Source organism: Copidosoma floridanum, unplaced genomic scaffold (genome assembly GCF_036245765.1).
Source record: "Copidosoma floridanum isolate Cflo_tuat_1 unplaced genomic scaffold, Cflo_Japanese_pri ptg000040l, whole genome shotgun sequence".
NCBI classification, from domain to species: domain Eukaryota; kingdom Metazoa; phylum Arthropoda; class Insecta; order Hymenoptera; family Encyrtidae; genus Copidosoma; species Copidosoma floridanum.
This window is the reverse complement of record NW_028321917.1, coordinates 7,574,902-7,602,674: the sequence shown is the minus strand read 5'-3', so window position 1 is coordinate 7,602,674 and position 27,773 is coordinate 7,574,902. Positions and strand designations below refer to the sequence as shown.

The following is a 27,773-nucleotide window of genomic DNA, read 5'->3' as shown; positions in this document are numbered from 1 at the left end:
CAACTTTTAACTTGAAACAAAAAATGAACAGTTACTTGCGTTAACTTCTGGACTCTTCATTAAAGCACAAAAATTTATCCATAGTTTTTAAATTATATTCTCAAGTTACGTAAATTAAAAATAAAGTTTAATTTATAAGGTAGGTATGTTTTTAAAAAAAAGTCAAATGACCATGCAAATGGATAACAATTTCACATAACAGTAGAGTGTGTAGGTCATATTTTTACAATCGGCATAGTAACACCAGTGCTAGCATGATGTATGATGATTGTAGGTTCAATCATATACTTTGTATCTTACCGTACAAAAGTAATGGCATACGTTTAATTACACATAGATGAAAACTGAATTATTATCATAGTAAGTTTAAACTGAATTAGTCCTTTTTTCAAATTTATGCTGCTTTTTATTGATGGGAAAAATAAAATTACAATATGTGATGTGACAATGATTTATTTATTAGTTTATAAAGCAGTATATGCCATTGAAAGCGTATAAAAAATTTACCAATTGTGATAACACGTTTGAAATTTTATAACGCATAGGAATTATCGGGTAACTGAGTTTCAGTATAAATAAATGGTACAAAATGTTTTATTTAAAATAGCATTCTCGTAAAATTTCTACATTGTAGATTATAAGCACTTTTCCTGCCCTTTTTTTAATTGTTATTGCAAATAAATTGCAAGTTTGAATATTGTCCTCTTACTAGTTATTGCTTTCTATATGAAAGCATATTCAAGCTGTTGGTCCAAATTTGTTTTATTATTTTTTTTATAACAATAATGTACAACTTAACAAGTATATAGTACATAAGTACTCGAATTGAGAATAAATCGTTAATATTTTCGAATTTAACTACAGCAGCTCTGTGGCTTTGGATCCTTTCCAGATCTCTTTGTTACGAGTACTCGAGTTAACTCCTCAGCAACTGTTGGATGGATACCAACAGTAGCTTTCAAAAGGGGGAATGTCAAGTTGCACCTGAAACAGTAATAAATCAATCATTGCATGAATTGGAAATCAAAGTGACAAATATAAACGAAATAAATATATACTTCATAGCTGCCGCAAATCCTTGTATAACTTCACCAGCACCAGGCCCGATGAAGTGCATACCAAGGACTCTTTGTTCATCTTCACGCTCGGTAATGACTTTCAAATAGCAATGCTCGTTATTTTTTTGGGGAACAAAGAATTCGGTAGGTTTGTAATAAGCATGATAAACTTCAATTTTGTCTTCCCCATGAATTTCAATAGCCCTTTCTTCGCTGAGACCCACACAACCATACTCGAGAGGGCTGAACACGGTCGTTGCAACATTCGTGTAATCCATTGGCTCTACAGAATTGCCAAACAATCTTTTGGCTAAAAGTTTTCCGGCATTGATTGCTACTGGAGTCAACTCTGGTTTTTTCTACAACAGTAAGACCCAATTCAAGCATGATACATGTAAAGCTTTACGAAATTATTTTTTTTTTTTAAATATACTCACGTGCAACACATCACCAACTGCATAAATGTGAGGTACATTAGTTTGTTCATTATTGGCATCGATTTTGCTATTCTCAGGAACTACATCAACGCCAGCGTTCTCTAATTTTAAATCTTGCGTAAGAGCTTTGCGACCAATGGCAAACAACACTGTGTCAAATGTATCCTTGTGGAGTTTTCCATCCTGTGAAAATAGTTGTACAGTTACTATTACTTGTTAAAATTTTTTTGAATCAAGGATTATTATATAAAAAGTTTCAATTTACCTTGTCCCACTGAACAAGAATTTTGCCGTCATCTTGTTTTATCAAGGCTTTGGGTTTGGCTTGATAAATAAAATGAACTCCACGATACTCCATCTCTTCTGCAACAGTATTTGCCATTTGCTGATCAAAACCTCTGAGAACAACCGACCGCACCATAACTGTTGCATCATACCCCATTCCGTTTAAAAATCCAGCACACTCTAATCCAATGTCTACGAATTACGATTATAGTTTAGGAGAATAGTGTTCAAACAATAAACGTTACTCAGTTGTTAAAACTTTGTTTGAAAAAGGATACATCCTGCTCCAATAACGAGAGTTTTGCCTGGTGGATCGGATAAACTAAAAATATCGTCGCTAGTGATGCCATGCTCTGCACCAGGAATATCTGGGTAGTTTGGTCTACCACCGACCGCAATTAATACGTTCTTCGCAGTTACAACTTTTTTATCTCCATTTTTCATTTCACCAACCAGGGTGTGCGGATCTTTGAAATAGCCAAGTGCATTAATATATTCAACATTTCTGAAATAAATAAATACAAATGTATTAAAACCGTTTTGTTGATTTAAAAATATTTGATCGGTCAAATTTATTTTTGAACATTTACTTATTCCTAAGTTCTACTCTAGTAACCCAGTTGACTGATTTCACATGATTCTGCACAGCAGTTGTTAAAGCTGTCCAGTCAATGGTAATCGATTGGGGTTCAGGTACTTTCCAACCAAAAGCAACAGCCTCCTAAAAAGTTGACATGACGGTCATAATGTACAAAAAACAATGCGTACTTAAATATAGTGATCCATATAAAAAAAAATACATGTGCTCACATGTATAGCTTCTCCAAGCAAAGCAGCTTGATGCATCAATTTTTTAGGTATACAGCCCACATTAACACAGGTACCACCAAGACCCCATTTCGTTCCTTTTGGGGATGGTGTGACATAGTCAAAGACCGCAACTTTTGCTCCAAGCTCAGTTGCCTGTTTGGCTGCTGCCAATCCTCCAGAGCCTCCTCCCAGCACTACCAAATCATACATGTACTGTTCTTCTGCAAAAAACAATCGAAATTTTTAGAATGACTTGCAATGTTACTTTAGACCAATATTTAAGAGGCTTTTTTTTTAAATATTTTTTAGCTATAACTACACATTAAACGCAAATAATGGTTAAAAAAAATTACAATACAAAGGAATCAGATAATAGTTAACGATTATAGTGTAGTTATTATTATACATTATTATAAGTTCAACTATACTCTAAAATGTACACTTTTTTTCTAGCAGCAGTAGGTACAGTCAATGAAAAAAAAGGAAAAAATAAGTAAGGAAATCGATATCAATCGCTATGATGCGAAATTTATAAACAAGTACGAACGGTATGATTTCTTCTCAACATGTAAGGCGCCCGTGGCGAAGATAACTTTGGCAAAGCGACGTAACATAATTTTCGAGGACAGTGACGTGGATTATAAAATCGCCTGATGCTTCTCACGAAGATGATGCGGTAGCGCAACATTTAGCAACAATGTCATAATAACTATTAACAGAACAGATGTACAGCACAGTGCCGGTAATAATAAGTAACAGACATTGTAAGTGTATAAGCTTTGGTCAGTCTTAGCAAAACACAATGATAATAAAAAAACGATAGACCACGATACGGACAAAACCTGAAAGAGAGAGAGAGAGCAATCATCAGCAGCGCTCCAGGAGATTTTTACGTAACGTCAAATAAGTAATCCGTTCCATAACATATACCTTCCTATGATAGGTGTACTTTACCGGTATGAAACGAACTAAGAAAATCAATATATACTTAAGTATGTGAACAGTGATGAAACGATTGAAAAATATCTCGGCTACAAAATCGAAGCAATCCACAAAGATTGCAAAACAATTAACGTAGGTATATAACTGAGATATACCTTGAAAAAAAAGAAAAAAAAAAAAAAAAGAGAGCACTCACTACTTGTGGAGTAGAACAGGCACATAACCTGATGCCTGCAACTTTCACTACGAATTAGTAGCCTGGAAGACCGGCTGCTGATCGCCAGGAAGAGTCTCGGCAGCAGCCTGAACGTCGCCATGATAGCGACGATCGGCTGCTAATGCAACTGTACACGCGAATCACGCAGTATGATCCACACTTTTTTGTAACTATAATTACACTTGCGGAGGCTTGCGTAGAGTTGCAAGATACCTATACTATACGTCACCTACTTACTCCACTCTATGTTATTGTGGCTAAATTATATCACGTCACCCTCACCTCGCGGAGTGCACGCACATGTATGGAACGCTATATACGTGTATTAAAAAATCCACGCGCACATTTATCCTAGGCATCAGACTCCAAGGTAAAGGCTCTGACAGCGCCTCGATTCATATCCCAAGTAATTACATCCTCACCTTACATGCAAGTTACTCTTGCTATCCTTCACAATTAGATTCTTTATAAAGTTGTACCCAGTATTGTAAATAGGTGAAAAAACAGTAGGTATTTAGGTGAAATATGCGATCAATCCTAATAACCGGGTGCAACCGAGGCCTGGGCCTCGGCCTGGTGAAACACCTTGCCCGAGCGCGCCAACCACCGGAGAAGATATTCGCCACCTGCCGGAACATTGCCAAGGCCACGGTAAATATGCATTATTTCATTATGTATTTTAACGATCGAAAGATTCAAGTACTATAGGTACCCATGCACTTGCATTACTTTTTTAACTGCCTGGCCGTGCATTTTCACGCGAACCGAAACTATTTTATTGTTGTATACGCCCATCTGTAACGTACATATATCTTCGATAACCAACCAGATTACGGGATTCAACGTTTATACGAATTGTTATACCTTTTTACACTTTTTAAATATTAACCTAAGAAGACGAAAGGAGAGTGAAAAAGACAACTCACCGATGGGCGGCATTGCTCGTTCTGTCAAAGATTCTTGCTCAACTGAATTAAATTCTTTACAGTTTCTCGCGACACTTTATTCACAGTGTAGAGTGTAGGTATTTATATGAACAGTATAATTAAAGTCGATCTAGGAGTAATGTATTGCACTGAGAGAGAGAAAAGGTTTTGAAGGCACGATCGATCGTTAGAGCGTGACGGTCGAGTATCGACTGGAGGAGCGGCGCCACCGCCACGTTAAACGTTATACGCGTACATAAAAACAGAGCCTTTTTAGAGGTGCGGGGGGAAGAGGGTTAGAGGGGCGAGGGCGACGTGAGAGTAGGGAAAATACGACCACGAACTCTCATCAGCGAGGACAGCAACAGCAAGTGGAGCCCCAATTGTATAGTTTTCAATGTCTTTTAGGAAATAAAATGTACTTACTTAATGATGTTGAATGAATTATTGTAAAGTTTCAGACTGTTGCGCGATTTACCGACACCTTGCCGACACGCGGCGATCGATAATAAATCGCGATGACAAGCATTATTTTTCATAGATCTTTCTGGTACTTTTCACAGGTGTGATGGTGCTTAATGTGTAATGTAATTTTATCATCCAATATCAAGGTGGTAAATATTTACTGGGATTAATATTTCATTTTTTTTTTTCACTTGGTCTCACTCAATTCTAAAAAGTTACTTGTGGATTTATCATTATTAACACTACCTATTGTTCTCTATAACTTGGATCAATAAAACTCTGCAAATTAAAATGAACCGGATAGCTATACAATAGTAACCCCTCTCACATCTTTAAATTCTAAAATTGTTGTAATTATGCCATAAATAAGGATGTAGGGTTTGAAACAAATATAGATTATCTTTCCATTGAAAAAACATGAGGTCACGACGGTAATCATCACTACGCAGATGACGTCACGATTTTAATACAAAAATACTTTGGAATTATTTAATGACGTAAGTTGTACGTTCGAGCGAGCAAATGAAATTGAAAGCAAATCCAAAGAGGTATAGCACGATGTAATATGTATACATACGTATATGAATGACAGGAATATAATGATGATTTGTAATCTTTTTCTAGGAATCTAGCACACACAATACTTACGCAGGGGATTTTCAATTAGCTCTCCCGATTGAATCTTTGATTGTGCTTCGCTTACTGGATCAAAATTTTCTTCGGCGCTTAGCTCCGTCGTTCCCGTCTCTCGTTCTAACAGCTCGTCTTCTTCTACCTTTGTTTCTGGCATTTCGTTTGGCTCCTCGATTTCATCTGCACTTGGCTCATCATCACTTTGTTCCTTATTTTCATCCATACTTGATAAACTTTCTTTTATGCCGTTTAGTTCGGGTGCTGTGGTTTTTTTTTCATTTAATCCTGACTCCAACATCAGCTTGTTCGTATCTTCAGAGGATAAATTTTGCGCTTGAGTCTCATCTTTTCCTTCGGCTGTTGCGAAGCGATCATATCATTTTGTTAAAACTCGCTACACCAAATTAAAGTCAATGCATGTATCGATGTGAATACATTAGATTTTTAATGTGTATGCATGATGGGCAATTTTAGTCGTAAATTGAAAAATCTGGATGTTTACGAAAACACAAACATATTTACGCATACTTACACGAACAGACACAATTAATTTTGTTTGGAGTAATCATATTTTTTTCTTTTAAAAATTTATTTTTCACGTTACAGGAGTTTGTATGTTTGTTGACTGAAATTACTGGATTGATGACACATCAAAATTTTTTGGTTATGATAAAGAAAAAAAAAACACAATCAATAAACAATGTTTCTTCAATAAATTTAACGAAGGATAATAATTAGAGTTATATTAAAATGTACCGGTGTCACTGAGTCACGAGATTGATATTAAAGTATAGTAGAGTTGTAATTAAGAAATAATAAAAATTGTAAAGATCAATGTTATTTTAATTAAAACAACGCTATTATGATAGTGAATAGATTTAACGCCAAACACTTTTCAGGGTCATAATTAATTTTAATTCAACTCTATTCTATATACGCGTATATAATTACTGTGTACATTTTTTTCGTTCGAATTAAAAAAAATTATGATTCTTTTAATCGTTCCAACTCGTGAAGACAATTTCAATTTTATAATTAATTAGTATGCAACGAAAAATCGGTTAATTACATATAGCATCTCGTGTAAAAGTTTTCAAGGGTAAAATTGAGTTACGATATCAGGATCGATCATCGAATAATTATTTTTATATCATCGTAAAAAAATGTTGCCGATAACTTAGTTAGAAATGAGCAACGAAGCTATATAAGTAGCACTGTAAAACTATGAATACATAACTCGATTAAACCAACGGTAAAATAAGATAAAGCTTAATCTTCGTAACAGCAATATATATTATATCATCAGCCTGTGCTTTTATCATAAATACTGTTACATCGACTTACGATTTATTTCTAATGTTCTGTTAATCGATTTCCCCTGGCCAGAGTTTGAATTCAATGTCGCTGACTTGCTGCCGCAAAAACCCATTTTTTTGTATGCATTCTATTTGAAAAAAAGTATATATATTTATATTGTTCTAAAAAAAACTTAATCAATATTTACACTGTCAACTGTATTCGTTGTATATCAGATTATGTAGAGTGAAAATGCATTTTACTGACTCATTTTATTATTTTTTTTTCAGAACAATCGATAAGTGCGATAAGAGATTTACTTGCTCTTTATTATTTATGCTGTCGATGAAAACTTTTTCTCCACTTTACACTTTGTTAATTTGATGGTAAATAATAAAGTACCATTCACTTGTAGCCGATGAACCAAGTAATAAATGACACCGCACGCTTTGATAACGTTGCATTACTTGAACTGTTTACTGCAAAAATTACTTGTATGGAAACAAAAGCCCGTAAATCCAGAAAAAAAGCTTGTATATACCTGCAAGGTGTGAAAGAAAAATGTCGTGCGTAAGTTCCATCGACGACTGTATACTTAGCTCGTGTCATCGATCGCTTTGTGCGTTGCCTCCTGTAAATTTTATGTATCTTGGGCTAGCTAACATCGATGCTTACGTTATTGATCCTTTTTTTTTTCTTTCTTCCTGCCTCGACATAGATTCCTTCGTTTTTATTTCACTCAAGGTGCGGCGATACGCTACTTAACGTTTTATTTTATTTTATTTAAGGAACTGACCGATCTCGCCAAGGAAACAAAAAACATCGAGATCATTGAAATCGGTAAGCATATCATTGTCGATCCTGTGACATTGAAAAGAACAAATTCAAAGAGTACACGTGGTTTCGCAGATTTAACAAACACAGCTGAATACCCTGGCCTAGTGAAGAGAGTCAAAGATAGCGTGGGTGACGCCGGTCTCAACGTGTTGCTCAACAATGCCGGGACTTCGACCAAATTCACCAGGCTTTCTTTCGTGAAGGAAGAACAGCTCATCGATTCCCTGAGGATCAACACCGTAGCTCCCATTCTTTTGGCCAAAGTTAGTAAGCTCAGTTAAATTAAATTGTATACCAAACGTGTCAACGAATAACGATTGATCCATGAAGATTCTTTCAAGGCTTTCTTGCCTCTGTTGAAACAAGCGGCAGCTCATCCCCCAAATCAAGTTGGAATGAGCGTGTCGAGGGCTGCCGTCATAAACATGTCCTCGATACTTGGAAGCATAGAGAACAACGACATTGGCGGATTTTACCCGTACCGTTGCAGCAAAGTAGGTTTTCATGATTTTTTAATATACTTGACTATCAACAAGTAGCTTAATTATTTTCCATTAAACACGATCTTACAACTTTTGTTTTCGACGGTTTGTCTTTTTTGCGTCTGGTTTCCAGAAAAATTAGCGATAACTTGGGCAAAGCGTGAAATTTTCAACGTTGATTTTCTTTGAAGCTCGATAATAAAGACATTGGAATTTTTTTCTTTCAGCAAACATATTAAACATGTTAATTTCATATTATTATGTTTATACGCGGGTACACACTTTTTGCTCTCCGAAAATTGTAAGGCACTTATGTATAGCAAGCGTGCCCGATGCTAATAAAATTTATTCCTTTTCAACTTTTAGGCTGCTCTCAATGCCGCGACCAAATCAATGAGCTTGGATTTAAAAGACGACAATATTTTATGTGTGGCTTTGCATCCTGGCTGGGTAAAAACGGCAATGGGAGGCCCAAACGCTCCAATGGATGTTGAAACGTGTATCAACAATGTGTTGAGTACTATAAGGTCGCTCACGGAAAAAAATATAGGAGCATTTTTACAGTTTGATGGTAAAATGTTACCTTGGTAAAACTTTATTGTTTTCTAGTTTTTATGTAAATAAAAATTTTGTACCATAATGCTGTATAATTTTATTTTTCGAGTAAAATATTTTTAAAATATCTAGTCCTGGGTACTCTTAATAACAACAAAAACAGAATGAAAGTCGTAACATTAGTTTTCTTACTAAATCTATAACAAATTTCTAGATTGAGTAACAATACTATTGATAAAACTTTGGACTTTCATGCCATCTTCCATTGACATTTCATTACTTGTACTTGTTAAACATTATTTATTTAGACCTCCATTTAATTAATTTTTTTTTTATCTATCTCCTGGTTACTCTTTAGGTGAGTAAATTTTTATCAGACAATACATTTCCAACATGAAATGCATCGAAAAACTACTGCTATAAATTATTATATAAAGTATATACAATTTCTAAGTACTTGATATGTACTTTGGATAGCTTATTTAAATTGAATGTTGCACATTATTACAAAAATAAAAATAAAAATTTTAAAATAAGCTATGGCATTCGTACATGAATAAAAAAATTGTGATCAATCACTCAAGCCGTAAATAAACAAAAATTTCAATTTACAATCAAATGCGCTTTTACTTACTTAAGCATGATTAAATACTTCTTGAGAGACCACAATCTAGTGTACAATATACTTTAAATACCACTAAATGCAACAGTAGTTCAAAGACAATGAATTACTCTCATTTTTTTTTATACTCAATTCGCACCACATTCATTCCACAAAAGGTCAATAAGTTCTTGTCCAAGAAATTTTTCCTGGCAACTTTCACTTAAACAATATGTACATACACATGCATTGTAGCCGTATAAGATGCATACTTTAGTCAGTCTTTAACCTCTTGGGTGCAGGTTCACTGTTTTGTGAATTAGAATCTTCCGAAAATCCTAAATGCGTTGAAAAATCTGTCAATCCCTGAGAATCACTTACAGTTGAGAAACCTGTAAAAAGTTATTTATAAAATAAAATTTTTTAATCATTTAAAACACATTTAGATACCATACAAATTATTCATGCTTACATGTATTGGAGTCTTCAGTAATTCCAAAATTCGAGTTGGAAGAATCTACGGCCACCTTTCTGGCTAAGCCATTTTCTTTTTCAATAGGTACTGGAGCGGATTTCAATTTCTTTTTCTAAAAATAGGTCAAGTCTAATTTATTCCGAATAATGACCAAAGAGTTACCAAAATTGAACAAGAGTACACTTGATGGGATTTTCAGAATAGCTGAATACTACTCACTTGATCTAGTGTCGATATGGGAACCCACTTGTAGATTTTCATCGTCGTTTCGCCAATCGTGACCCATTTTTTCTCCCTTAAACAAACAACGTTACAATCTGTGAGTCCATGTCTTTGAAATCCAATGGAAACCCAAGAACCCCTTGTTATACTTCTGTGATGAAAAAACAAACGAATGTACTTCAACTGTGCACAGATGCCAAACAACTCACCAATGGCGAACTTTATCAACAACTTGCATAACCCGCTTGATGTCATCTTTCGCTCTGCTTCGTGTTTCCGCTCGCACTGACCGCGACATCATAATATGTTTATCGTCACACCCACTCGACAAAATAACTCTCACGCGCGCGTGTAAACTCACAGCAGCATTCGAGACAAGTACTTTTGATTATAGATTGTTAAGGAAATGCACGAAAAATTGTACTTATAGGCCAAAATTATATTCGCACATCGGGCTCAGCATTTTGACTCGATCGAAAGGGTCGGTTCGCATGAACAACATGGCGGCCACACGCTGCGGCGGCGCGTGTGGTGGTGGTTTGTAGGTTTGTTTCTTCTTCTTTGTTCTTTCCCGTAAAATTTGAAAAGTGTTGATTTGGAAAGGTTTTCCAAGGAAGGGAGGGACCATTTGATTTTTCATGAAAAAATGTTGAGAAACAATTTTCTTTCAATATATAGCTTACGACAAAATGTTTAATACATTTTCAGGAATATACATATGTATGTAGGTCATTTTACAAAAACTGCGATATTTTCACGTCCCAATTGAGATTTTTTAAATTGAATGTTTGGAATTTTTAAATTATTTTTTCCAAGTTATATAATGTCCGTCCAAAGTAGTTGGAAACTTTCGGGCCGGACTCTACGATCATTTATTAAAAACACCCATGTTAATTTAAATGCATTTTTTAAGGAATTCAAAAAGACCGTTACGGTAATGACAGACTTGTTATTACCGTATAGCGGTACTTACTTTTTTTGCGATTGTGAAGCCCTAAAATGGAATTTTTCAATGAAATTTCGTTTGTCACATCTGCACTCTATTTGCAGCAGGGATGGGTAAATGTATGATTCTCCTCCTAGTTTTACACCGTACTTATAAGAGTATAACTGTGATATTTGATCTTGATTGAATAAATTACTTCATACATTGATAGTTTTGAAAAAATTTTCTCTAAAACAAAAAATATTGTCAATTTTTAACTTACCACCCTAGGAAAATATAGAAATGGACCCTTAAAGATTTGCAATTTAAATTTTTTTTAATTTTATGGGACAAACATAATTACAATTTACTTATTTATTCAGGAAAAAAATCATTGATGAAGCATTGGCAACTTTTTTGTTGTTGTTGTAATATAACATTTGTAAATGTTGAATCAGAGTATTTTTTAAATTTGTGCTGTAGATTGTAGCCAAATAAAAACAAACAATTCAAATGTTTAAAGGTTACGAGTTCGATACAATTTCATACACGTCATAAACTGTAAGAAAGTTCAAAAGTTTTCGACAGTTTCATGCAGACTTTTATACACGTATGAAATTACATTTTAGACATTGAGTTTTATACTTACCCATCCCTGACTAGCAGATTACAGGCAGGCAAACAAACAAGCGGGTGTGTAAACGAACCTTAACGGTATTGTAACCTTTTTCGTATAATATACGTGTGTATTTTTTCGAACACTTTATATATTTTATAAAAATTTAAAGTTTTTTTCATCATTTTAACATGTTTGATAAAGCAAAATCTATAGAAAAAGAGGTTCTTCGAGAACGACGGCCGGACGAATATATGGTACTCGTGTACAGTTTATTTTTGTTATGTTATAATTTGATTTAACGAGTGAAAATACTTACTGATGTTGCATAATATTTAAATTTTAATCACTCAAGTAAGTACATTGATTCAAATTGATGTTTCAGATAAGACCATGTCATATTTATGATCAGGAGTTTTATGAATGTGAAAGGCCAAAAGGTCGTTTCCATCAGTATTTTATATTTGGTGAATATTTAAACTGTTGGCAGTGGCAAATAGATTTTGAAAATTGCAAAAAGTGGAAGGAACGTCAAGATGAGGAAGCATACGTACTTGAAATTTTCCAAATATTTTATCAATGCTAATTAAATTGTTGATAATCATCTGATAGAGTGATGTGTTTTTAGGCTCTACTAATAGCAAGTGAAAAAAAACGTAGGACAGAAAGACTGAAGGGTCACATTGAAAATGATGTTTGGGAGAAAAGAGACAAGCCACCAGAAAATTGGGATGCGCCTTTGCCAGAGTGGTTAGAGAAGAAGAATGCCGATACGTATTTGGACTTTAAAGCCAAATCCATTCGTGATGGAACAGTGAATGATTTGGATGTAAAAATGTACAATGCTTGTACTATCTTGTGACATGAGAAACATAGAGTGAAATAAATTAGCGTTATTCATATAGTATGAAATATGGTGTAAGTAATCATAAGATTGTATAATTGTTAAAACTTTAGTGAAAATAGATTTTGTAATTTTTTCTCCATGTTGATAAATCAATACTGAGTGAACTCGTTGATTTCTCAACTAATTTAATATTTTTGACAGAAGATTCAATTTTAGAAAATAGTCCATTTAATATCATTAAATTTATGAACGTCAACAAAAACCGATTTCCAAAGATTTTCAATTCCTTTGATAATCTAAATATGTGTATATAGTTGATAGTATGGTGAGATAAAAATGCTAATAAAAAATTAAGTTTATGCATAAATAAGTGGATGTTTCTTTTTCAATAAAAATACATTCCTTAATAGTTGTTGTCTGTTCAACAATAATTGTATATTTAGTTACACCTATGAATTTATTTTTAAAGATACACTGAAATAACTGAGCATAAATCATGTGTAAAATGTAATTATTTCAAATTTTGTGTCACTTTGTACAGTAAAAATATTACTATGATTTTTTTCTCAGCAGTATAATAATGATAACGAATCTTGTATTTTAGGAGTATTCATGTATTCCGCGTGTTAAGTAAATATACTAAGACAAAAATAAATTTGATTTTAGGACGGGTTAATTTACATAAAAGTTGGCACTTTTTCTTTTAAATGAAAAACTCATACATTCAAAATTGCGCTAATGATGCTTAAGTATGTGTAAAGGCCAGCGAAGTTTTTACGGAATAAATTCAGGGTTTGTAGGAAAAAATGCATAAAATCGTTAAGCATACATCTTTATTACATACTTAATTCATAAAAAATAAACGAATTATATTCCAGGATTCACGAGAAAAATCTACAAAATCTATTGTTACTATATATTTAAGGTTTAATCAAACGGAAATGTGATTAAGAAGCGTGTAGTGTTACATATAGACATGTGTGCCTCGTAAAAAAAAATTAAAGCCCCTCATGTGCTCTAAAAAAACATCATTTTTGCGAAATCCGCTCCGTATAAGTATATACACATTATACATGCAGCTCACGTCCTGCAGCACTGCAGCAGAACTTTCTCTCTTTATTCTGCCCTTTCGTTTCGCTCGCAGGTCTTCACCTACTTATATATATATATTTATTTGCGGCGTTTGAGCTTCGAGCTCGGTGGTTTGTTTATATTTACGCTTTTAGTGCGGGGCAGCTGCGCTGCGTTGTACGCATTTCGAAAAATCTGTTTCAAGTACTTGAAGGCGATGACGTAAGACAAGCGTTATTTTAAAAGTGAGAGAACGACGAGTAAGCATTCCAATTTATGTATATATATATATCTGTGTAATCACGGGCTATGTGTAGGTGCAAACGTCATATTTTTGAGTTTTGAGAGGTGCAGGGCAGTAAATATAAAGAGAGTGTGCGAGTGAACCAAAAAAAAAAAAAGGGGAGAAGGCCGGTGTGGCATCATCGCAGCCGTGACTGATGCGTCATCGGCTGTCTTTAGTTATTTAGTCATTTTGGGTGTCCGGTCCGAATGTAAGCGGTACGTATTTCACAGAGGTGTCTTATCGCCACAGCCGACAAAAGGCTTAATTAACACCTCTACTTATATCTACTTTCTATACCTTAAGTACAAAGTATTAGCTGTGTAGAAACCGCTTGCTTATCTTACACTCACTCGCCCCTACGGACGGTTAAAGTTAGTGATAAATTTAACGACTAAATCTATTATCGGTATAGGCTAAGTACTTTGGTAATACTTAAAAAAATTACAGCCTGCGTTAACGCAGTATACCCATAGAGACAGAGTGCAGATCGGAGTCTCGTGAGTTCGTGACACCTGTGGAGTAAAGCGACGCAGTCAAATCTACCTGCACGATGTCGTTCCTGGATCAACAGCCCTACACCAACGGCAAACACAAGCACGTCTTTGAAAAAGTTCAAGAGAAAGAGGAGGATATCGAGCGGAGCTGCGACTCATTCGTCGAGAATCTGGAGTCCCTGTGGAGGAGGCCGACCCTCAACGAGTGGACCTTCACGTTTTTACTGTTCCTCCTTTCCTCGAGCATCTTCTTTGGCAAGCTTTTCCTTAGCCATGGTGAGAGCTCATCCGGCCCTAGCGTCAATGACGACTGATCTTTATCTCTTTCAAGAACACACACATAGACGAGCCTCTTGATTGCTCTTTATTTTCATTCAAACTCGCCAAGCTACCTTATGATTATTATTCTCATTTTCGGGGTCAAGTGTATTTTTACTCCATCTAATGTGCAGTGCGAACCGAATTTTAGTGCGATGTGAATATTATCATTATCATTATCTATAACTACTATAGATACGTGTATAGAGCGGCCGGCCGTGTGTGTGTTTTATCTATTTAACAGTTTTTGTTGATTTGTAAATATGTCTGTCATGCTGCCAGTCAAAGTACCTGATTGTAAACTTGTTCGTACATTAGTGAAAATAGAGAGTCTTGTTTATTTTTCTGTACTTTGGATGTATAAATATTTATTTATGTAATGTGCAGTAACACATGTACCGACTATCTCTTTTTTGATTAAATGATATAAATATATGACGGATTGTTATCATACTATAAGCTTGTCTATTTACTTTTTTTATTCATATCTTTTTTCTCCACGCATTAATCACAGATTGACTCTGCAAATATTTAGATCTTGATAGAAAAAAAAAAAAAAAAAATCTAAATATTGAAATATAGTGTATCGATTTTCTTTACAGATTTTCTACATTCTTTGGATATAGATACTGATAAAATAAATAAAAGCATTCCAATGTACAAGGACATAGCAGATAAGACCATTATCGAGCCACTTCACAAGTACAGCTGGCTTATCAAAGCAGTAATTAGCGGTTTTGCAACTACTGGACTCAGTTGGGTTATTCTTTATCAAGATAGCCACGTTCCAGGTGTTAATCCACCTTCACCATTCTCCCCATCTAAAAAAAGGTAATGTTAAAATTTTTCAAGTAATTATGAAACAACCTTTCATATGTTAATGACAAATGTCGTTTTTTTTTCAGAAATTCGAAAGAGTCTCCTATACTAGAGTTCAATTACTTGGTTGGAGCGTCAATTGGATTTCTTATGTTCCTTTATATGTGCCTTTGAAAAAAATAAGCATGAATGAAGCAAAGCTTCTTATTGCACGCCTTTTGAGTGCCTGTAGGAAGAAAGTACAATTTTACTACTTATTTATTTAAGATCTTAACAAAGGTAATGGCAGGATATTTCCTGAAAAAGTTGTTTCTCATGGTTGTATTAATAATTATTTATTTGTACAATTAAATGCAACATTCGTGCAGATTACAATTCATATTATCAGTATTGATCTAAATGATTTTTAATAATTTTGTTCCTTTATGTGTATGCTTAAAAATATTGAGAAAAAGTTTTTTTTTCCGACAGATATTGTAAGAATAAAGATCATATCATCTTAATGCTTTGCAGTGGTTCATTTGGATTAGTTGTTAGGTAATAATGTAATAGGTATAAGGAATTACATCGAATTACCCAAAATGATATTGTCTAATTGTTATTAATTGTTATATATATCACAAACTGCTTGAAATTGAATGAATATATATATTTTGTAAAAATTTATGTGCTACTTAATTCAAATAAATTTATAATGCGCTTACAATTAATGTTTTTCGTTTTTTTATTCAATCCTCTTCGATATAAAAATACTTTTTTTTTGTGCAGATAAAAGAAAAACATTAAAGACACGTAAACAATTATTAATTAGAGTCTTTGAGGCACCAACTTCATCACATTGTTTTTAAAAATGGCATGTGATTATCTAAATTTTTTATGATACTGTTTTCAAATTTTACGCAGTTTATATCTAGTATTAAATAGTTTTACATCCTATTTACAATATAATTGTCAGCACGTTGGTACAATCTTAAAAGATCGTATTTATCTATATCTTTGCATAAATGTATACTATAATTGTATATATGGAATAATCAAACTGTAAATAGGTAAGTATGGGTATAATGATAAAAGAAATTAGCAAATTATTGTAGATTGTATGAGGCATTTTTCACGTTCATCATAAAAATAATTAATTATCGTACTATTTAAAATTTACGAGCTTGGGAGACGAGAACACGATAAAAAATTTATAAAAAACTCTAAAAAAGAAGACATGTGGCGGTAAAATTCTACCTCATCAATTCAAGCTTCTCGGTCGGTAAAAGTTCGATGGCGCGAAATACAAATATCGCCATGTCCGATACGTAAAACAATTTCATGATTTGATAATTGTACATACATGATTCAAAAATTATTCATGTATAAACGCTGTAAACAACTCGATTGCTCAATCGCGTACATAAAAAGTACCGATGAAAATTCGTTTAATATTCTATAAGATTGTATATTTTCAAAAAAAAATCTAACTAATATACATAGAGTTTTTCTCTCTCAAAAAAAAAAAAAAAAATGCTCTATCTAGCGCATCATCATTCATTAATTAAATACGTTTAAGGAAGACTATATTAGATGCGCACTTATTGCTCTGTAGCAGGTAGCAGTCAACGATTTGGCTAAGAGTTACTTTCGTCCTTTCTCTCTTACACAAAAAAAAAAACAATATAACCGTGTTTTTTTGTGTTTTTCCAACAACCCTATACAGTCTATATTCTATAAAAATTCATACTAATACTTGCATATTACAATATCAGTGAGTTCAATTACATGTGCCAGCGGTATTATGCATGGTAAATGGAAATCAGTATATATATATGTGTGTATAATAATCATAATGATGATAATAATAAATAAAAGCTATGTAAAATTGAGCTAGTCCACGGGCACTTTGTGTTGGTCAATTTATCGCTCGAAAAATTACTTATTGTTACTGCAATCATTATTATTATTATGCTTCGATGATTGTATCCCTATAATGTAGATTCAACTTACTTGGTTCTCTCTTTTTTTTTTTTTTTTTTTTTTTTTTTTTATCGCGGTATGCATATGATTTTATGTAGCCTTTTAAATTACATATTGCACGTCTACCTACCATACATATTACGTCTAGTCCGTTGTATTTTCCTGCACGCACAGGAACAGTTTCGCGCACATCATGTTGAATTTATCTGTGAAAATAATGTGAGTGTGATTTTTTTGTTTTTGTTTTTTGGTGTAATCAATATTGTATACGGATCAACGGGACTTACGCGATGCGGATGTCAACCATTTGGGCTTGTTGGGCCAGTAGATGAATACACCGTAGACCGGAATACCGGATATCACGAAAGCCGTGCCCATACCGACTTCCCAGGGCGAAGAGACGCACGGCAGTGTCACCAAAGCAATGCAAATCAAAAAGAAGGTGATTGGCAGTATCAGGGGCACCTGTGGAAAAAAAAAAAAAAAAAAAAATCGCTACATTTTTCAACTATCCACATATTATAGTTGATGCCGCTGATGGTGGGTGTAAACTCACTTTGATGGGCCTGTGCAGATCCGGCTTTTTGTACCGAAGCCAGAGCAGAGCTGTCACCGACATCGTGGTGAACAGAGTCTCGACGAAACTCACGTAGTTGATCAACGAGTAGACGTCGTTGAAGAACAGCAACACGATGGTAACGATGCACTGAAACAATAACATGACGTGCAGGTATGTATATACATAATTGTACGAGTGTTAAAATGATAATATATATGTGCAGGGTTCAACTAACGAGAAAAATGAGGGAAGGCATCGGCGTGAGATTGCGGACGTTGATCAGAGATATGGCGGTGGGCAGGTGGCCGTTCCGCGCGCCCACGAAAAATAGCCTCGCGCTCGCGAATATGGCCCCGTTGAGAGCCCCGAAGGTCGAGCAGGCGACAAACAACGGCATTATCCACGACATGGTGCCAAACAGCTTGTCCCCGAAGGTCTGAAATAAATTTGGTTTTGTTTCACGTTGTTTCTTGTTTGCGCGTGCATCGGTGCATGTATATATAATATACAATGGGACTTACGAACGCAACGGCGTTGGACGCGAGTATTTCCTCGCGCGTCAACACGACGAAGTAGGCCACGTTAGTGAGCACGAAAATCACGGTGACCAGTGGCATGGAGATACAAATGGCCCGGGGAAGGTTCCTGCGAACAAAGTAAGTCGGTATAACCAAGGATGCGTGCGTGTGTGTGTGTGGATATTGTGTGAATTATTGCGTTAATCGATTTGGTGCATTACTTGTAGGGCTCCTTGAGCTCCTCGGTGACAAAGTTCAGGTAGTTCCATCCGGAGAAGGAGAAAATGCCCGAGTAGAAGGCCAAGGCGACGGAGCTGGGGCCCGTGTTGGAGCCAGCCATGGGATACTGGAAGTTCTCGGTGTGGCCGATACCGAGCCAATAAAGCCCGGCCATCACGATGCTCACGAGGGCGAATATCTTTGTGCCCGTGAATACGTCCTGCACCCTCGTGGCCCACTTCACGTCGTAGCAATTGATGGCCGTCAGAAGACCTGCACGTGTATATGTGTACATTTTTTTTTTTTTTTTTTTTTTTATGTCATTGAATGTAGTAAGTACCTATTCGAAGTACTTTAATGTATATAAAACAAGTTCTCCTTCGCCTCGCGGGCTTCTTCTCCTCCTATGGCTTTAATCTTTTCCATACTTGTGTGATATTATTATTTAATAAACCCCTCCGGTAAAAGCTAAACTAAATTGCATTATCTCCTCTCAAGAGTTCACGTGTCGTGATTATAATAATATAGTATAGACTCTGCTTCACAAAAGTGCCTTTCATTTTTACCAGATCAATAAAGTATCTATATGTATATATGGACCCAAAAAATGGTATTTTCGTGCATTTGTGCTCGAAAAGGTAATACTTGTTTTACCGGTTCGAAAAAAAAAAAAAAAATTTGTTTTTTCGATAAATCTTAATAATTCAAAGATTTGCACATTCGGTGTCAAAAGTAAGGTTGTAGATCTCAAAAAAAAGATGCATTTTTCACGTATTTTTAGTTAAATATATAATTCAGAACACTATCTTCATGCTTAAAAAATCAAAGAAAATATTTAAAAATCCGAAAAAAGTAGCGAGTTTTTCATAATTTTCATTCAAGGGGAGTACTTTAAAATTAACAACTTTTTTTTTATATTGCACACATTGTCCATTCATCTGTGATCGGGGGAAGGTTGCACAGATCCCGTTGTTCTGCGTTTTCGTGCGATAAACACGCATGTAACAAACCTCATGACGTAATAGTGCAAAAGTCGATGAATCAAAATGATCCATATATTATACCCTCGTATCTATATGGTGATATACATACATATATTATTGTGCTCTAGTAATAAGTGTACATATGTAGCAGTCGTGCCTCGGATGTGGCCAAAATGTGGAGCCGTTTTGTAAAACTATTATAATATATTTGAAGCTCCGAGCAAATAAATAAAAACTGCACTAGTATCAGAGAGAGAGGGAGGCGTAGAAAAACGCAACCTCGGTCTTTGTACTATTATTATATATCGCAACAATAACCGAACTTATATAAATATCATATGTATATATGACACTGATACGGATAAGGTAAAAAAGAATGAAATTAGAGTTTTCGAGAGTATAAATACATGATTGTATACGTACACGTGACGGCAGCGGCGATGAGGCGAATGGCCTCGTAGGGCGGCTGGCAGTTCAACCAGAAGGGCTGTAGGATGTACTGGGCGAAGGCAAGGGCCGTTATGGCGTTGCCCGTCGGCACGAGGACGAACAGGGCCACCCAGAGGTAGAGGAACGCCGGCAACGGGCCGAACGAGTCGCTTATGTACGCGTAATCTCCACCCGATTTCGGAATCATCGTACCTGCGACAAATCATACGTATGATGTATATAATGATTGTTTTTTCTCAGGTATGTAAATATGTAATGTATATCCTTTTACCGAGCTCGGCGTAGCACAGCGCCCCAACGAGGGACATGACACCCGAGCAGATCCACACGAAGAGGGACAGCCCGACGCTGCCGCTGTTGACCAGGACACCCCTAGGCGAGACGAATATACCCGAGCCAACGATTATCCCGACGATGATGGCCACACCGTCGAGCAAGCCGATCTCCTTCTTCAACTTGACCCCGGAGTCATTGTCCCCGTCCGGTAGCTCCTGCAGCTGCTTGTCCTCCCCTACGCGAAGGATCGCCTTGGCGCGCTCGCGGTTGCACGGCACCACCTTCTTCGGCATCTTGGATCATAGACCTCGCGGTTCACGGGTCGCCTCGCTCCGGCCTTGCTCCGTGGTTTTCGACGACTGAAACAAAAATTGCTCGATCACAGTGCAAACCCGCTTTGCGAGTTTTCTTCGGGCTTTTGGGATGTATATTCTCGATCGATCGGCGATCTAAAAGCTGCGAGACAAGAAATACACAACATCTACAAACGGGATGCGGCGAGTGAGAGAGGAAATAAACAAATCGGGGGTCCCCGTGACCGGTGCAGTGGCCCGAAGTGTATTACAACTGACGTATAGTATGACAAGGAGCCGCAAGCGTTTTTTTTTTTTTTTTTTTTTTTTCTTATCGCGTGCATCATCGGCCAATTACACATGACATTTTATCAAACAGATGTATATAACATGCGTATCATATACAGTAAACACTTTTTTTTCCGTGTACGCGGATGATATATATATATATATATAGTCGACGCGTTTGCTTAATGATGCCGGGACTGTAGTAAAAAAGAATAGTTTATTTATTTCCAATACTTTAATAATGACTCCTTGATTTTTGGAAGATAAACATGAATTTAATAAAAAGTAATTTCAGCGAGCGTGAGATGAAACTTTTTTTTTTTTTTTTTTTTTTTTCACACGTAGATGGGAAAGTTTTAGTTGACTACAGTAACATATGTATTTTTTAAATGAATTTTTACTAAAAATCCAAACGCATGTGTATTTGTTTACTCTTACGCGCTTTTGATTGCGTTTAATTTTGCACACACCCTAAATGTGCATCTTCGATTGGCGTGGATGATAGCGCGGAACACGTGCATATTGTATACGTGACGGGGAAAAGAGGAAAAAAAAAACTCGATCTTCATACCTGCTTATTTTATAACAATAAATTGACATCACAGCGTTCCACGTCTAATCGAATAAGTGGTAAGCTAATATGCATTTTTTTGTTTTCTTTATACGTCTCGAATAATAAATAACTAAGCAAACTAGTTCACGGTTGATCCATCAACCTTGCAAAAAAAAAAAAAAAAAAAAAAAAAAAACTCACGGCTGATATAAGTAGTGCGCTTCTTTCGCGGCAATTATTATTAATACTTATATTGCCACACGGCGTCGACCGCTTCCTGCTTCCCCTCTTCCTGACTCTCCTATCCCTGTTACTCTCTTCTTCTTTTTTTTTTTTTTTTTTATGTGCGATGGTATACACACAGACACTAGCCATAAATCATTTGCGCGACAAAGTGACGATGGCTCCATTATTAACACGTACACGTATACTGTATATATAGTGAACACACTTCATACTCCCATAGATATAACACTACACGCGCGCATATTATGTGCCCACAAATGTATAGTCCCGATAACGCAGAGATATAATACTGAGATATACAGAGGTATACTCGCATGGGTGGTAATGGGCATTACTCGCGCTCGATTTCTCGTCAACAGCGCGGAAGAATAAAGACTCTCTTGTGTATGGAGAAGAGTCGACGTTATGGATATACTACCGCGAGATATCGAGTCCATCCGATTGAATTGTGGAGTCGGCAACTCGCCTAGATGGTACAACTTTTTTTTACGTTAGTGATGTTTTTACATATTATATACTAACGGGGATCATTGCGCGCTGTTGCGCCGCGTTGATTCTTATCTGCCGATCGGTGATTATTGCACAGCTCACCATTCGAATTGAAATGTGCATCTAATTTTTGTCGTTTGTCATGGAAAATTTTTTTTTTCTTTTTTTTTTTTTTTTTTTTTTTTTTTTTTCTTTTTTTGCACAAAAACTTTAAACGATTCGACCCCGTGGTTGGCTTATCGAGAGTGAACGACTCCATCGTTCGCGGCCTCGTGCGTTTTTACTTTGTCCCCAACAATACATACTTAATGGACAAGTACTTGCCACGTAGTTTGACGAAAAGTAAACAATTATATCGAATTCGCACGAGTGCCTGCACTTAACGAACTTTGTTTACTTCGCGTGTAATATGCATACAAATATTATTTATGGACAACAACATTGTACCCGCACGAGGTATGTATATTTAACGCTCGCGATACGAGTGGTAAATTGCATCCGGAAAGAAAAAACGCGATCGGTAAATTAATATTTCGATGTATGCGAAACACGTATTTTAAGGAGAATTTTAAACTGCGTACTCTGCACTTGTCTATATAATGTACTTGAAATTAAGTAGTTTGTGCATAGACAATGAGCGCGCGTTTCTGATCATGCATTATACCTACGTACTTTCATAAATCGGTAAAGGGGGAGAAAAAGATCGATAAGCCGGAATGATGTTGTTGTGAGAAATGACGCGCGGTCGATATACTTTGCCGCGTAATTAATTGATCTTAGGGTCTCGCACGCCTCAAGAAATAATATAATGATATTTAACTCGAGCGAGGCGTTGAAAGGGAAGATATTACGCTGAGAGAAAATAATAATAATGGAAATTATAGAGAAATTCCATTCCGCGCAGTAAATCAAATGCAAGCTGGAAACAAAGGGATAAGCTATTGTAGTAAAGATCATTGTTAAAACAGTAAAAATTTATATGGGGAAAGGTAAATCCTTTTAAGCTTTACTGTTCCAGCATCGTAATTTTCACCGTTCTACCCATAATTTTAATTATTCAAACTATAATTTTTACTGTTAAAAATAATACATTTTTTCCTTTCCGATTTACTGTGCATAATGGTAATTTTGGCTGGAATTTCTCTATTAATTTTATTATTTTTTTCTCTCAGTGTAGAGTTTCTACACTGTCGCTTCTACTTTTCTTTTTCCTACACATGTTCATCCGTTTTACTCGATCGTTCGATGCTCTTATCGAGAGGAGTAATTGAAATATGTAATAAATCGGCATAATGTATGAAAAAAAAAGCTCAAGATTTAAGTTATCAAAACCAGTGTATATTATGCGCATATCATACTGTTGAGATTCGATGCAAATAAAAATACGCGCGTCTACATGAGAGAAAATAAGGAAAGCCGAAAGCACCGATAAGATAAACCAAGACGACTCCTCAACTTAAATTTTTAAATCTTAACGTGATAGTAGCAATTTTTTTTTTTTTTTTCATTTCAATATTGCACGCGATAAACACAACTTGTATTCCTTATCAATATCTATACATACCTGCGGGTAAATGTGGATTACTTTTTTCTTTCAATCATTTTAACGTTTATGCTCGTATTTTTTGATTAAACGAACAGATATATCACCGAAAGCCGTATCTTCGGTACACCTGCGCATACCATTATACATACATAATACATCATACGCGTGTCGCAGTGCCATATACACACACACTGTCAACTTCTAATTAAATATTTAATCGTAGATTTTTCCGCACTTCCAATCTCGACACACTTGCAGCGCACGGGTAAAAGTTATCAACAAATTTCATCAGCCGCACGAAAACGCACACCTGTTACAATGTATATTATATGTATACCTCCACGTACGTACACATATCGTTCAAATGTTGCGTCATGGAAGAAAAAAATCGCCATCGAATAGTAATAGGCCTGATCCTACGTTTCTCTTATCACGAATATATATGTGTACGCGCAGTTGTTAACCGGATCGAAGCAATTACTCTTGACCATGTTTTTAGAAAGCCGCGAACAAAAAAGAAAAACGTCTTAATTAAGTATAACTGCTGTGGGCCTGCGCTCCGAAAACGCGCGAAATCCAAAGATCCACGAAATTTTCTCCCCCGGAAGGGTGTATCGTGTACACAAAAAATTGAACCCTCAACAGGAATCGACGAAAGTCACCGCACCGTGTACTTATATTACAATAGGTAAAACTTACTTGCAACGGTTAAATTTCTCGTCACGCAAGTTCGCAGGTTGAATATGCCGACCACGTGGAGCGGGGACAGTGCGTGGGTGCGTGCAACTGTGCACGGTAATTCGCTTCCTCGTCCTTTGTAGAAAAGGGAAAACAGATTGTTTGAAAGGAAAAAAAAACAAAAAAAAAAGTCAATAAATAATTGTCCCGCACACCGAAATTGCACGCACAATTTGTTATGGTACTTCGCCACGGGGACGCGTTCGCGGCACGAAAAGACACTTGACTGCAACAGCTGCGCCGTGCGGCATATGTACTTATTGTACAAAAGTTTTGCGCTGCACTGCGTCGCTTCCGAAAAGAAAAGACCGATATGATGCTTTAATGTTGCAGGTTGGGTTGTGCGGTGCACGAACGGTTGTGGTGGTGGAGGCGGCGGCGGTGCACACTGCACACACACACATCGAGAGAGTCGTCCGACTCCGAATCCGAAATTTCAGAGCACGCGCACACAGTGTATATAGGTATATAGTACATACAAATTAAACACTTACAATACAAATGCGAGGAGGCCCGCGTGTACAACTTTTATCTCTCCGTGTGTATGCATACACGCGCCCCTACACATGTACATTTTCTTCTTCTTTCACTATAATACATACACAGGTGCATCTCTCTTTCTCTCTCTCTCTCTCTCTCTTAGTTTGTGGGGAAATTTGGAAAATCATAAATTGCATAAAGGTATAACACATTTATTACTAGCTTCTTAGGAGAGGGCCGCGCGTGCTGCGCACGCAGCTGATGGGCTGAGAAAAAGCCCTCTCTCTCCGTTTCGCTCCCTTTTTTGTTTTATTTTTCATGTGCAATATAGGTATATACCTTGATCCTTGTATTCTTTGGTCTCTTTCTCTTCGGAGTCACCGTCCCAAGGAAAATTTAACACATAAACAATTTAACGTGAATACTTATTCTGTAAAGCCTTTTTTTTTTTTTTTTTGTCATCTCGTTCACTTGGAACTCCAGCTCCTTTTTTCCATCGCTATCAAACACATTATACATTGTTTAATCTCATCGTGTCTCTGCTGCGTTCGTTGCTCATGTATACACGCTAAAAGTTTGCCAAAGCACTATCTAATCGTTATATACAATGCATATTTATTATACACTTTTCACGAACTATACTCCGTTGCTCCGAAATCGAGTTTTCTCGGACCTACACGTTTATACTCTACATACATAGGTATATATTTATACACTGCTTGTGAGCGCTGCAAGCTGCAGCTTTTACGACGCGTGCGATTTTACATCTTTTTTCGGGGAATAGAAGTATAAAACACATAATATTATCTGCAGCTATACATGTATGCATCTTGCGGTGATAGCTAAAGTAGTGCGCGCGCACGAAATCGCATATACATACAGACACCACCGTGTAATATAATATAATTATCTGCTTGTCACAATAATTGTCTGTGCAAATTACATATACATGTTGTAATGTTATATATATATGTGTATAATGTATAATATGCTGCACGCGTATACATATATCTGCAACGTTGAGCACGTGTCCCTATACCGGTGCGAGTCGCATTTTCGTTGTTGTTATTATTATTATTATTTTTTTTTTCAAGGAACGTGATCTGAATAAAAATTACACTTGATTCAACCAACAAGCTCGTACACTTACAAAACGGCGGATATAATAAATAATTATTAATTATAGTTGCAACCGGTACTTATTTCCATATACCTATCCTTTTTTTTTTCCTCCGATGTCTGCGTTGTTGTACCTATGAATTACTCAATGCATTTTATCATCGCTATAACCCATACACATACACTATTCACCCGTAATAGTAACGACACGTATACGCGTCTGATGATTTAATGGGCTTTAATATATTTTATATATGCGCTCACTGACCGTGTCATACATACACGCGGCTAATGCTCCTCTCGTTGTGCTTTAAACCCGCACGGAAAGGATATTATACTGTCGTCCTGAAGAGCTTTGCTTCGCGCGGTGTCGGCAATTTCGCTCCATCAGCTCGGTCGCACCGAGGCTTGAAATCGAATTTGCTCGGATTGGGTTCTTTGAAGTGTTTCGCTCGAGCGACTCGATTACTCGTATATATATATATATATATACATCGCGGTCGTGCCGGTGGACCGATTTAACGACTCAATCGACAGTGTCGTGATCAATTTTCACGCCCGCGTTACCTGCAGTATAACATACAAGTACATCATTTTGCTTGTCGAAGCGCGGACAAACAACAATATAATACGGGTTACTTTCTTTTTTTTTTTTTTCTTTTTTTTCTCGCTATATGCATGGCAGTACAACGTGAGTTGGTTTTTACAAGCTCGTCGTTCGAAATTTTAATTACGATTCTGGGGAATCCCCGTGGGCATTGGCCGTTAAATATATGTACAGCTTTTAGGGATAATTGCGTTTTTAAGGCGCCCATGTGATAATCATACTTAAATCTGGACGTACGTTTTTAGACAATTAGTAACAGGGGCTGCATAATTTTACTCCAAAAATAATAATAATAGCATAGTAAAACGTGCACACATTTTTTATCAAGAACAAAATAGAGAACTATGGAATATACTTACTGCCAAACGTCCATTCAAGTGCAAATTCATCGGGTTTGTCCATATCCGGTGATAATATAGCTTACAAGCTCCATGCATTATCATGATGCCGTTGAATCTGTTATGCAGATTGACCTCGATGTTAGCTAGGTATCCGCCGGTCGCGAAATGTTCGCATACTTTTCATCATCGTCGTATATATATATATATATATATATATATATATTACGAGAAAAACTTGGCGATTAATTTTTTATTGTAATTAATCAACATGAGAACTCATAATGATGTTTTGTTTTTTTTTCTTTTTCAACATTCCTTCGTTAAGACATGGCTTTGATGATAAAAAAAGAAAAAAAATTCATTTTCAGTCATTTTCAAAACCAAGCTAAAAGGGTTGAACGAGAAATATAATCATCTCGCCCACGTGTAGAAGAGAAAAAGAAAACAGTGTCATTGGCCGCACTGACCCCCCCCCCCCCCGGACATTGT

The 27,773-nt window shown here is 36.0% G+C and overlaps 6 protein-coding genes across 15 annotated transcripts; 3 read left to right on the top strand and 3 right to left on the bottom strand.

The window, feature by feature from the left end:
• Positions 1 to 437: 437 nt before the first annotated feature.
• Trxr1 (Thioredoxin reductase 1) lies at positions 438 to 4,899 on the bottom strand. Of its 3 annotated transcripts, none has more exons than XM_089597912.1 (8): positions 4,676 to 4,899; positions 2,591 to 2,811; positions 2,371 to 2,501; positions 2,059 to 2,285; positions 1,761 to 1,972; positions 1,496 to 1,678; positions 1,059 to 1,417; positions 438 to 984 (listed from the first exon to the last, which is right to left on the bottom strand). In XM_089597912.1, exons 1-8 carry the CDS (start codon positions 4,686 to 4,688, stop codon positions 855 to 857), a joined length of 1,476 nt encoding a protein of 491 aa, XP_089454038.1. In that variant the 5' UTR covers positions 4,689 to 4,899; the 3' UTR covers positions 438 to 854. The 3 variants fall into 3 exon arrangements, with proteins under 3 accessions (XP_089454038.1, XP_089454036.1, XP_089454037.1); XM_089597910.1 differs by lacking the exon at positions 4,676 to 4,899 and adding an exon at positions 3,729 to 3,963; XM_089597911.1 differs by lacking the exon at positions 4,676 to 4,899 and adding an exon at positions 3,138 to 3,422.
• Positions 3,950 to 9,056, top strand: sni (SDR family oxidoreductase sniffer). 2 transcript variants are annotated; one of them, XM_089597915.1, is made up of 5 exons: positions 3,950 to 4,394; positions 7,858 to 7,909; positions 7,979 to 8,169; positions 8,248 to 8,400; positions 8,755 to 9,056. In XM_089597915.1, exons 1-5 carry the CDS (start codon positions 4,275 to 4,277, stop codon positions 8,977 to 8,979), a joined length of 741 nt encoding a protein of 246 aa, XP_089454041.1. In that variant the 5' UTR covers positions 3,950 to 4,274; the 3' UTR covers positions 8,980 to 9,056. The 2 variants fall into 2 exon arrangements, with proteins under 2 accessions (XP_089454041.1, XP_089454040.1); XM_089597914.1 differs by having other exon boundaries at positions 3,955 to 4,400.
• A 19-nt stretch (positions 9,057 to 9,075) lies between these two features.
• Positions 9,076 to 10,716, bottom strand: BCL7-like (chromatin remodeling complex subunit BCL7B-like protein). The gene is made up of 4 exons (XM_014360478.2): positions 10,451 to 10,716; positions 10,239 to 10,314; positions 10,017 to 10,131; positions 9,076 to 9,936 (listed from the first exon to the last, which is right to left on the bottom strand). The coding sequence occupies exons 1-4, from the start codon at positions 10,540 to 10,542 to the stop codon at positions 9,818 to 9,820; spliced, it is 402 nt and encodes a 133-aa protein (XP_014215964.2). The 5' UTR covers positions 10,543 to 10,716; the 3' UTR covers positions 9,076 to 9,817.
• A 1,192-nt stretch (positions 10,717 to 11,908) lies between these two features.
• On the top strand, positions 11,909 to 12,895 carry LOC106644832 (synaptic plasticity regulator PANTS). The gene is made up of 3 exons (XM_014360512.2): positions 11,909 to 12,039; positions 12,168 to 12,332; positions 12,411 to 12,895. Exons 1-3 carry the CDS (start codon positions 11,974 to 11,976, stop codon positions 12,642 to 12,644), a joined length of 465 nt encoding a protein of 154 aa, XP_014215998.2. The 5' UTR covers positions 11,909 to 11,973; the 3' UTR covers positions 12,645 to 12,895.
• Positions 12,896 to 13,741: 846 nt separating this feature from the next.
• On the top strand, positions 13,742 to 16,327 carry LOC106644842 (uncharacterized). Of its 5 annotated transcripts, none has more exons than XM_014360525.2 (4): positions 13,742 to 13,960; positions 14,449 to 14,756; positions 15,401 to 15,629; positions 15,704 to 16,327. In XM_014360525.2, exons 2-4 carry the CDS (start codon positions 14,537 to 14,539, stop codon positions 15,789 to 15,791), a joined length of 537 nt encoding a protein of 178 aa, XP_014216011.1. In that variant the 5' UTR covers positions 13,742 to 13,960; positions 14,449 to 14,536; the 3' UTR covers positions 15,792 to 16,327. The 5 variants fall into 5 exon arrangements, with proteins under 5 accessions (XP_014216011.1, XP_089454088.1, XP_089454089.1 ...); XM_089597962.1 differs by having other exon boundaries at positions 14,434 to 14,756; XM_089597963.1 differs by lacking the exon at positions 13,742 to 13,960 and adding an exon at positions 13,983 to 14,201.
• A 1,286-nt stretch (positions 16,328 to 17,613) lies between these two features.
• mnd (L-type amino acid transporter minidiscs) lies at positions 17,614 to 27,485 on the bottom strand. 3 transcript variants are annotated; one of them, XM_089597959.1, is made up of 10 exons: positions 24,908 to 25,093; positions 24,699 to 24,812; positions 20,580 to 20,943; positions 20,282 to 20,500; positions 18,878 to 19,148; positions 18,660 to 18,783; positions 18,374 to 18,574; positions 18,136 to 18,285; positions 17,867 to 18,044; positions 17,614 to 17,785 (listed from the first exon to the last, which is right to left on the bottom strand). In XM_089597959.1, exons 3-10 carry the CDS (start codon positions 20,875 to 20,877, stop codon positions 17,724 to 17,726), a joined length of 1,503 nt encoding a protein of 500 aa, XP_089454085.1. In that variant the 5' UTR covers positions 20,878 to 20,943; positions 24,699 to 24,812; positions 24,908 to 25,093; the 3' UTR covers positions 17,614 to 17,723. The 3 variants fall into 3 exon arrangements, with proteins under 3 accessions (XP_089454085.1, XP_014216008.2, XP_089454084.1); XM_014360522.2 differs by lacking the exons at positions 24,699 to 24,812; positions 24,908 to 25,093 and adding an exon at positions 27,303 to 27,485; XM_089597958.1 differs by having other exon boundaries at positions 24,699 to 25,093.
• Between the last annotated feature and the right edge of the window lie 288 nt (positions 27,486 to 27,773).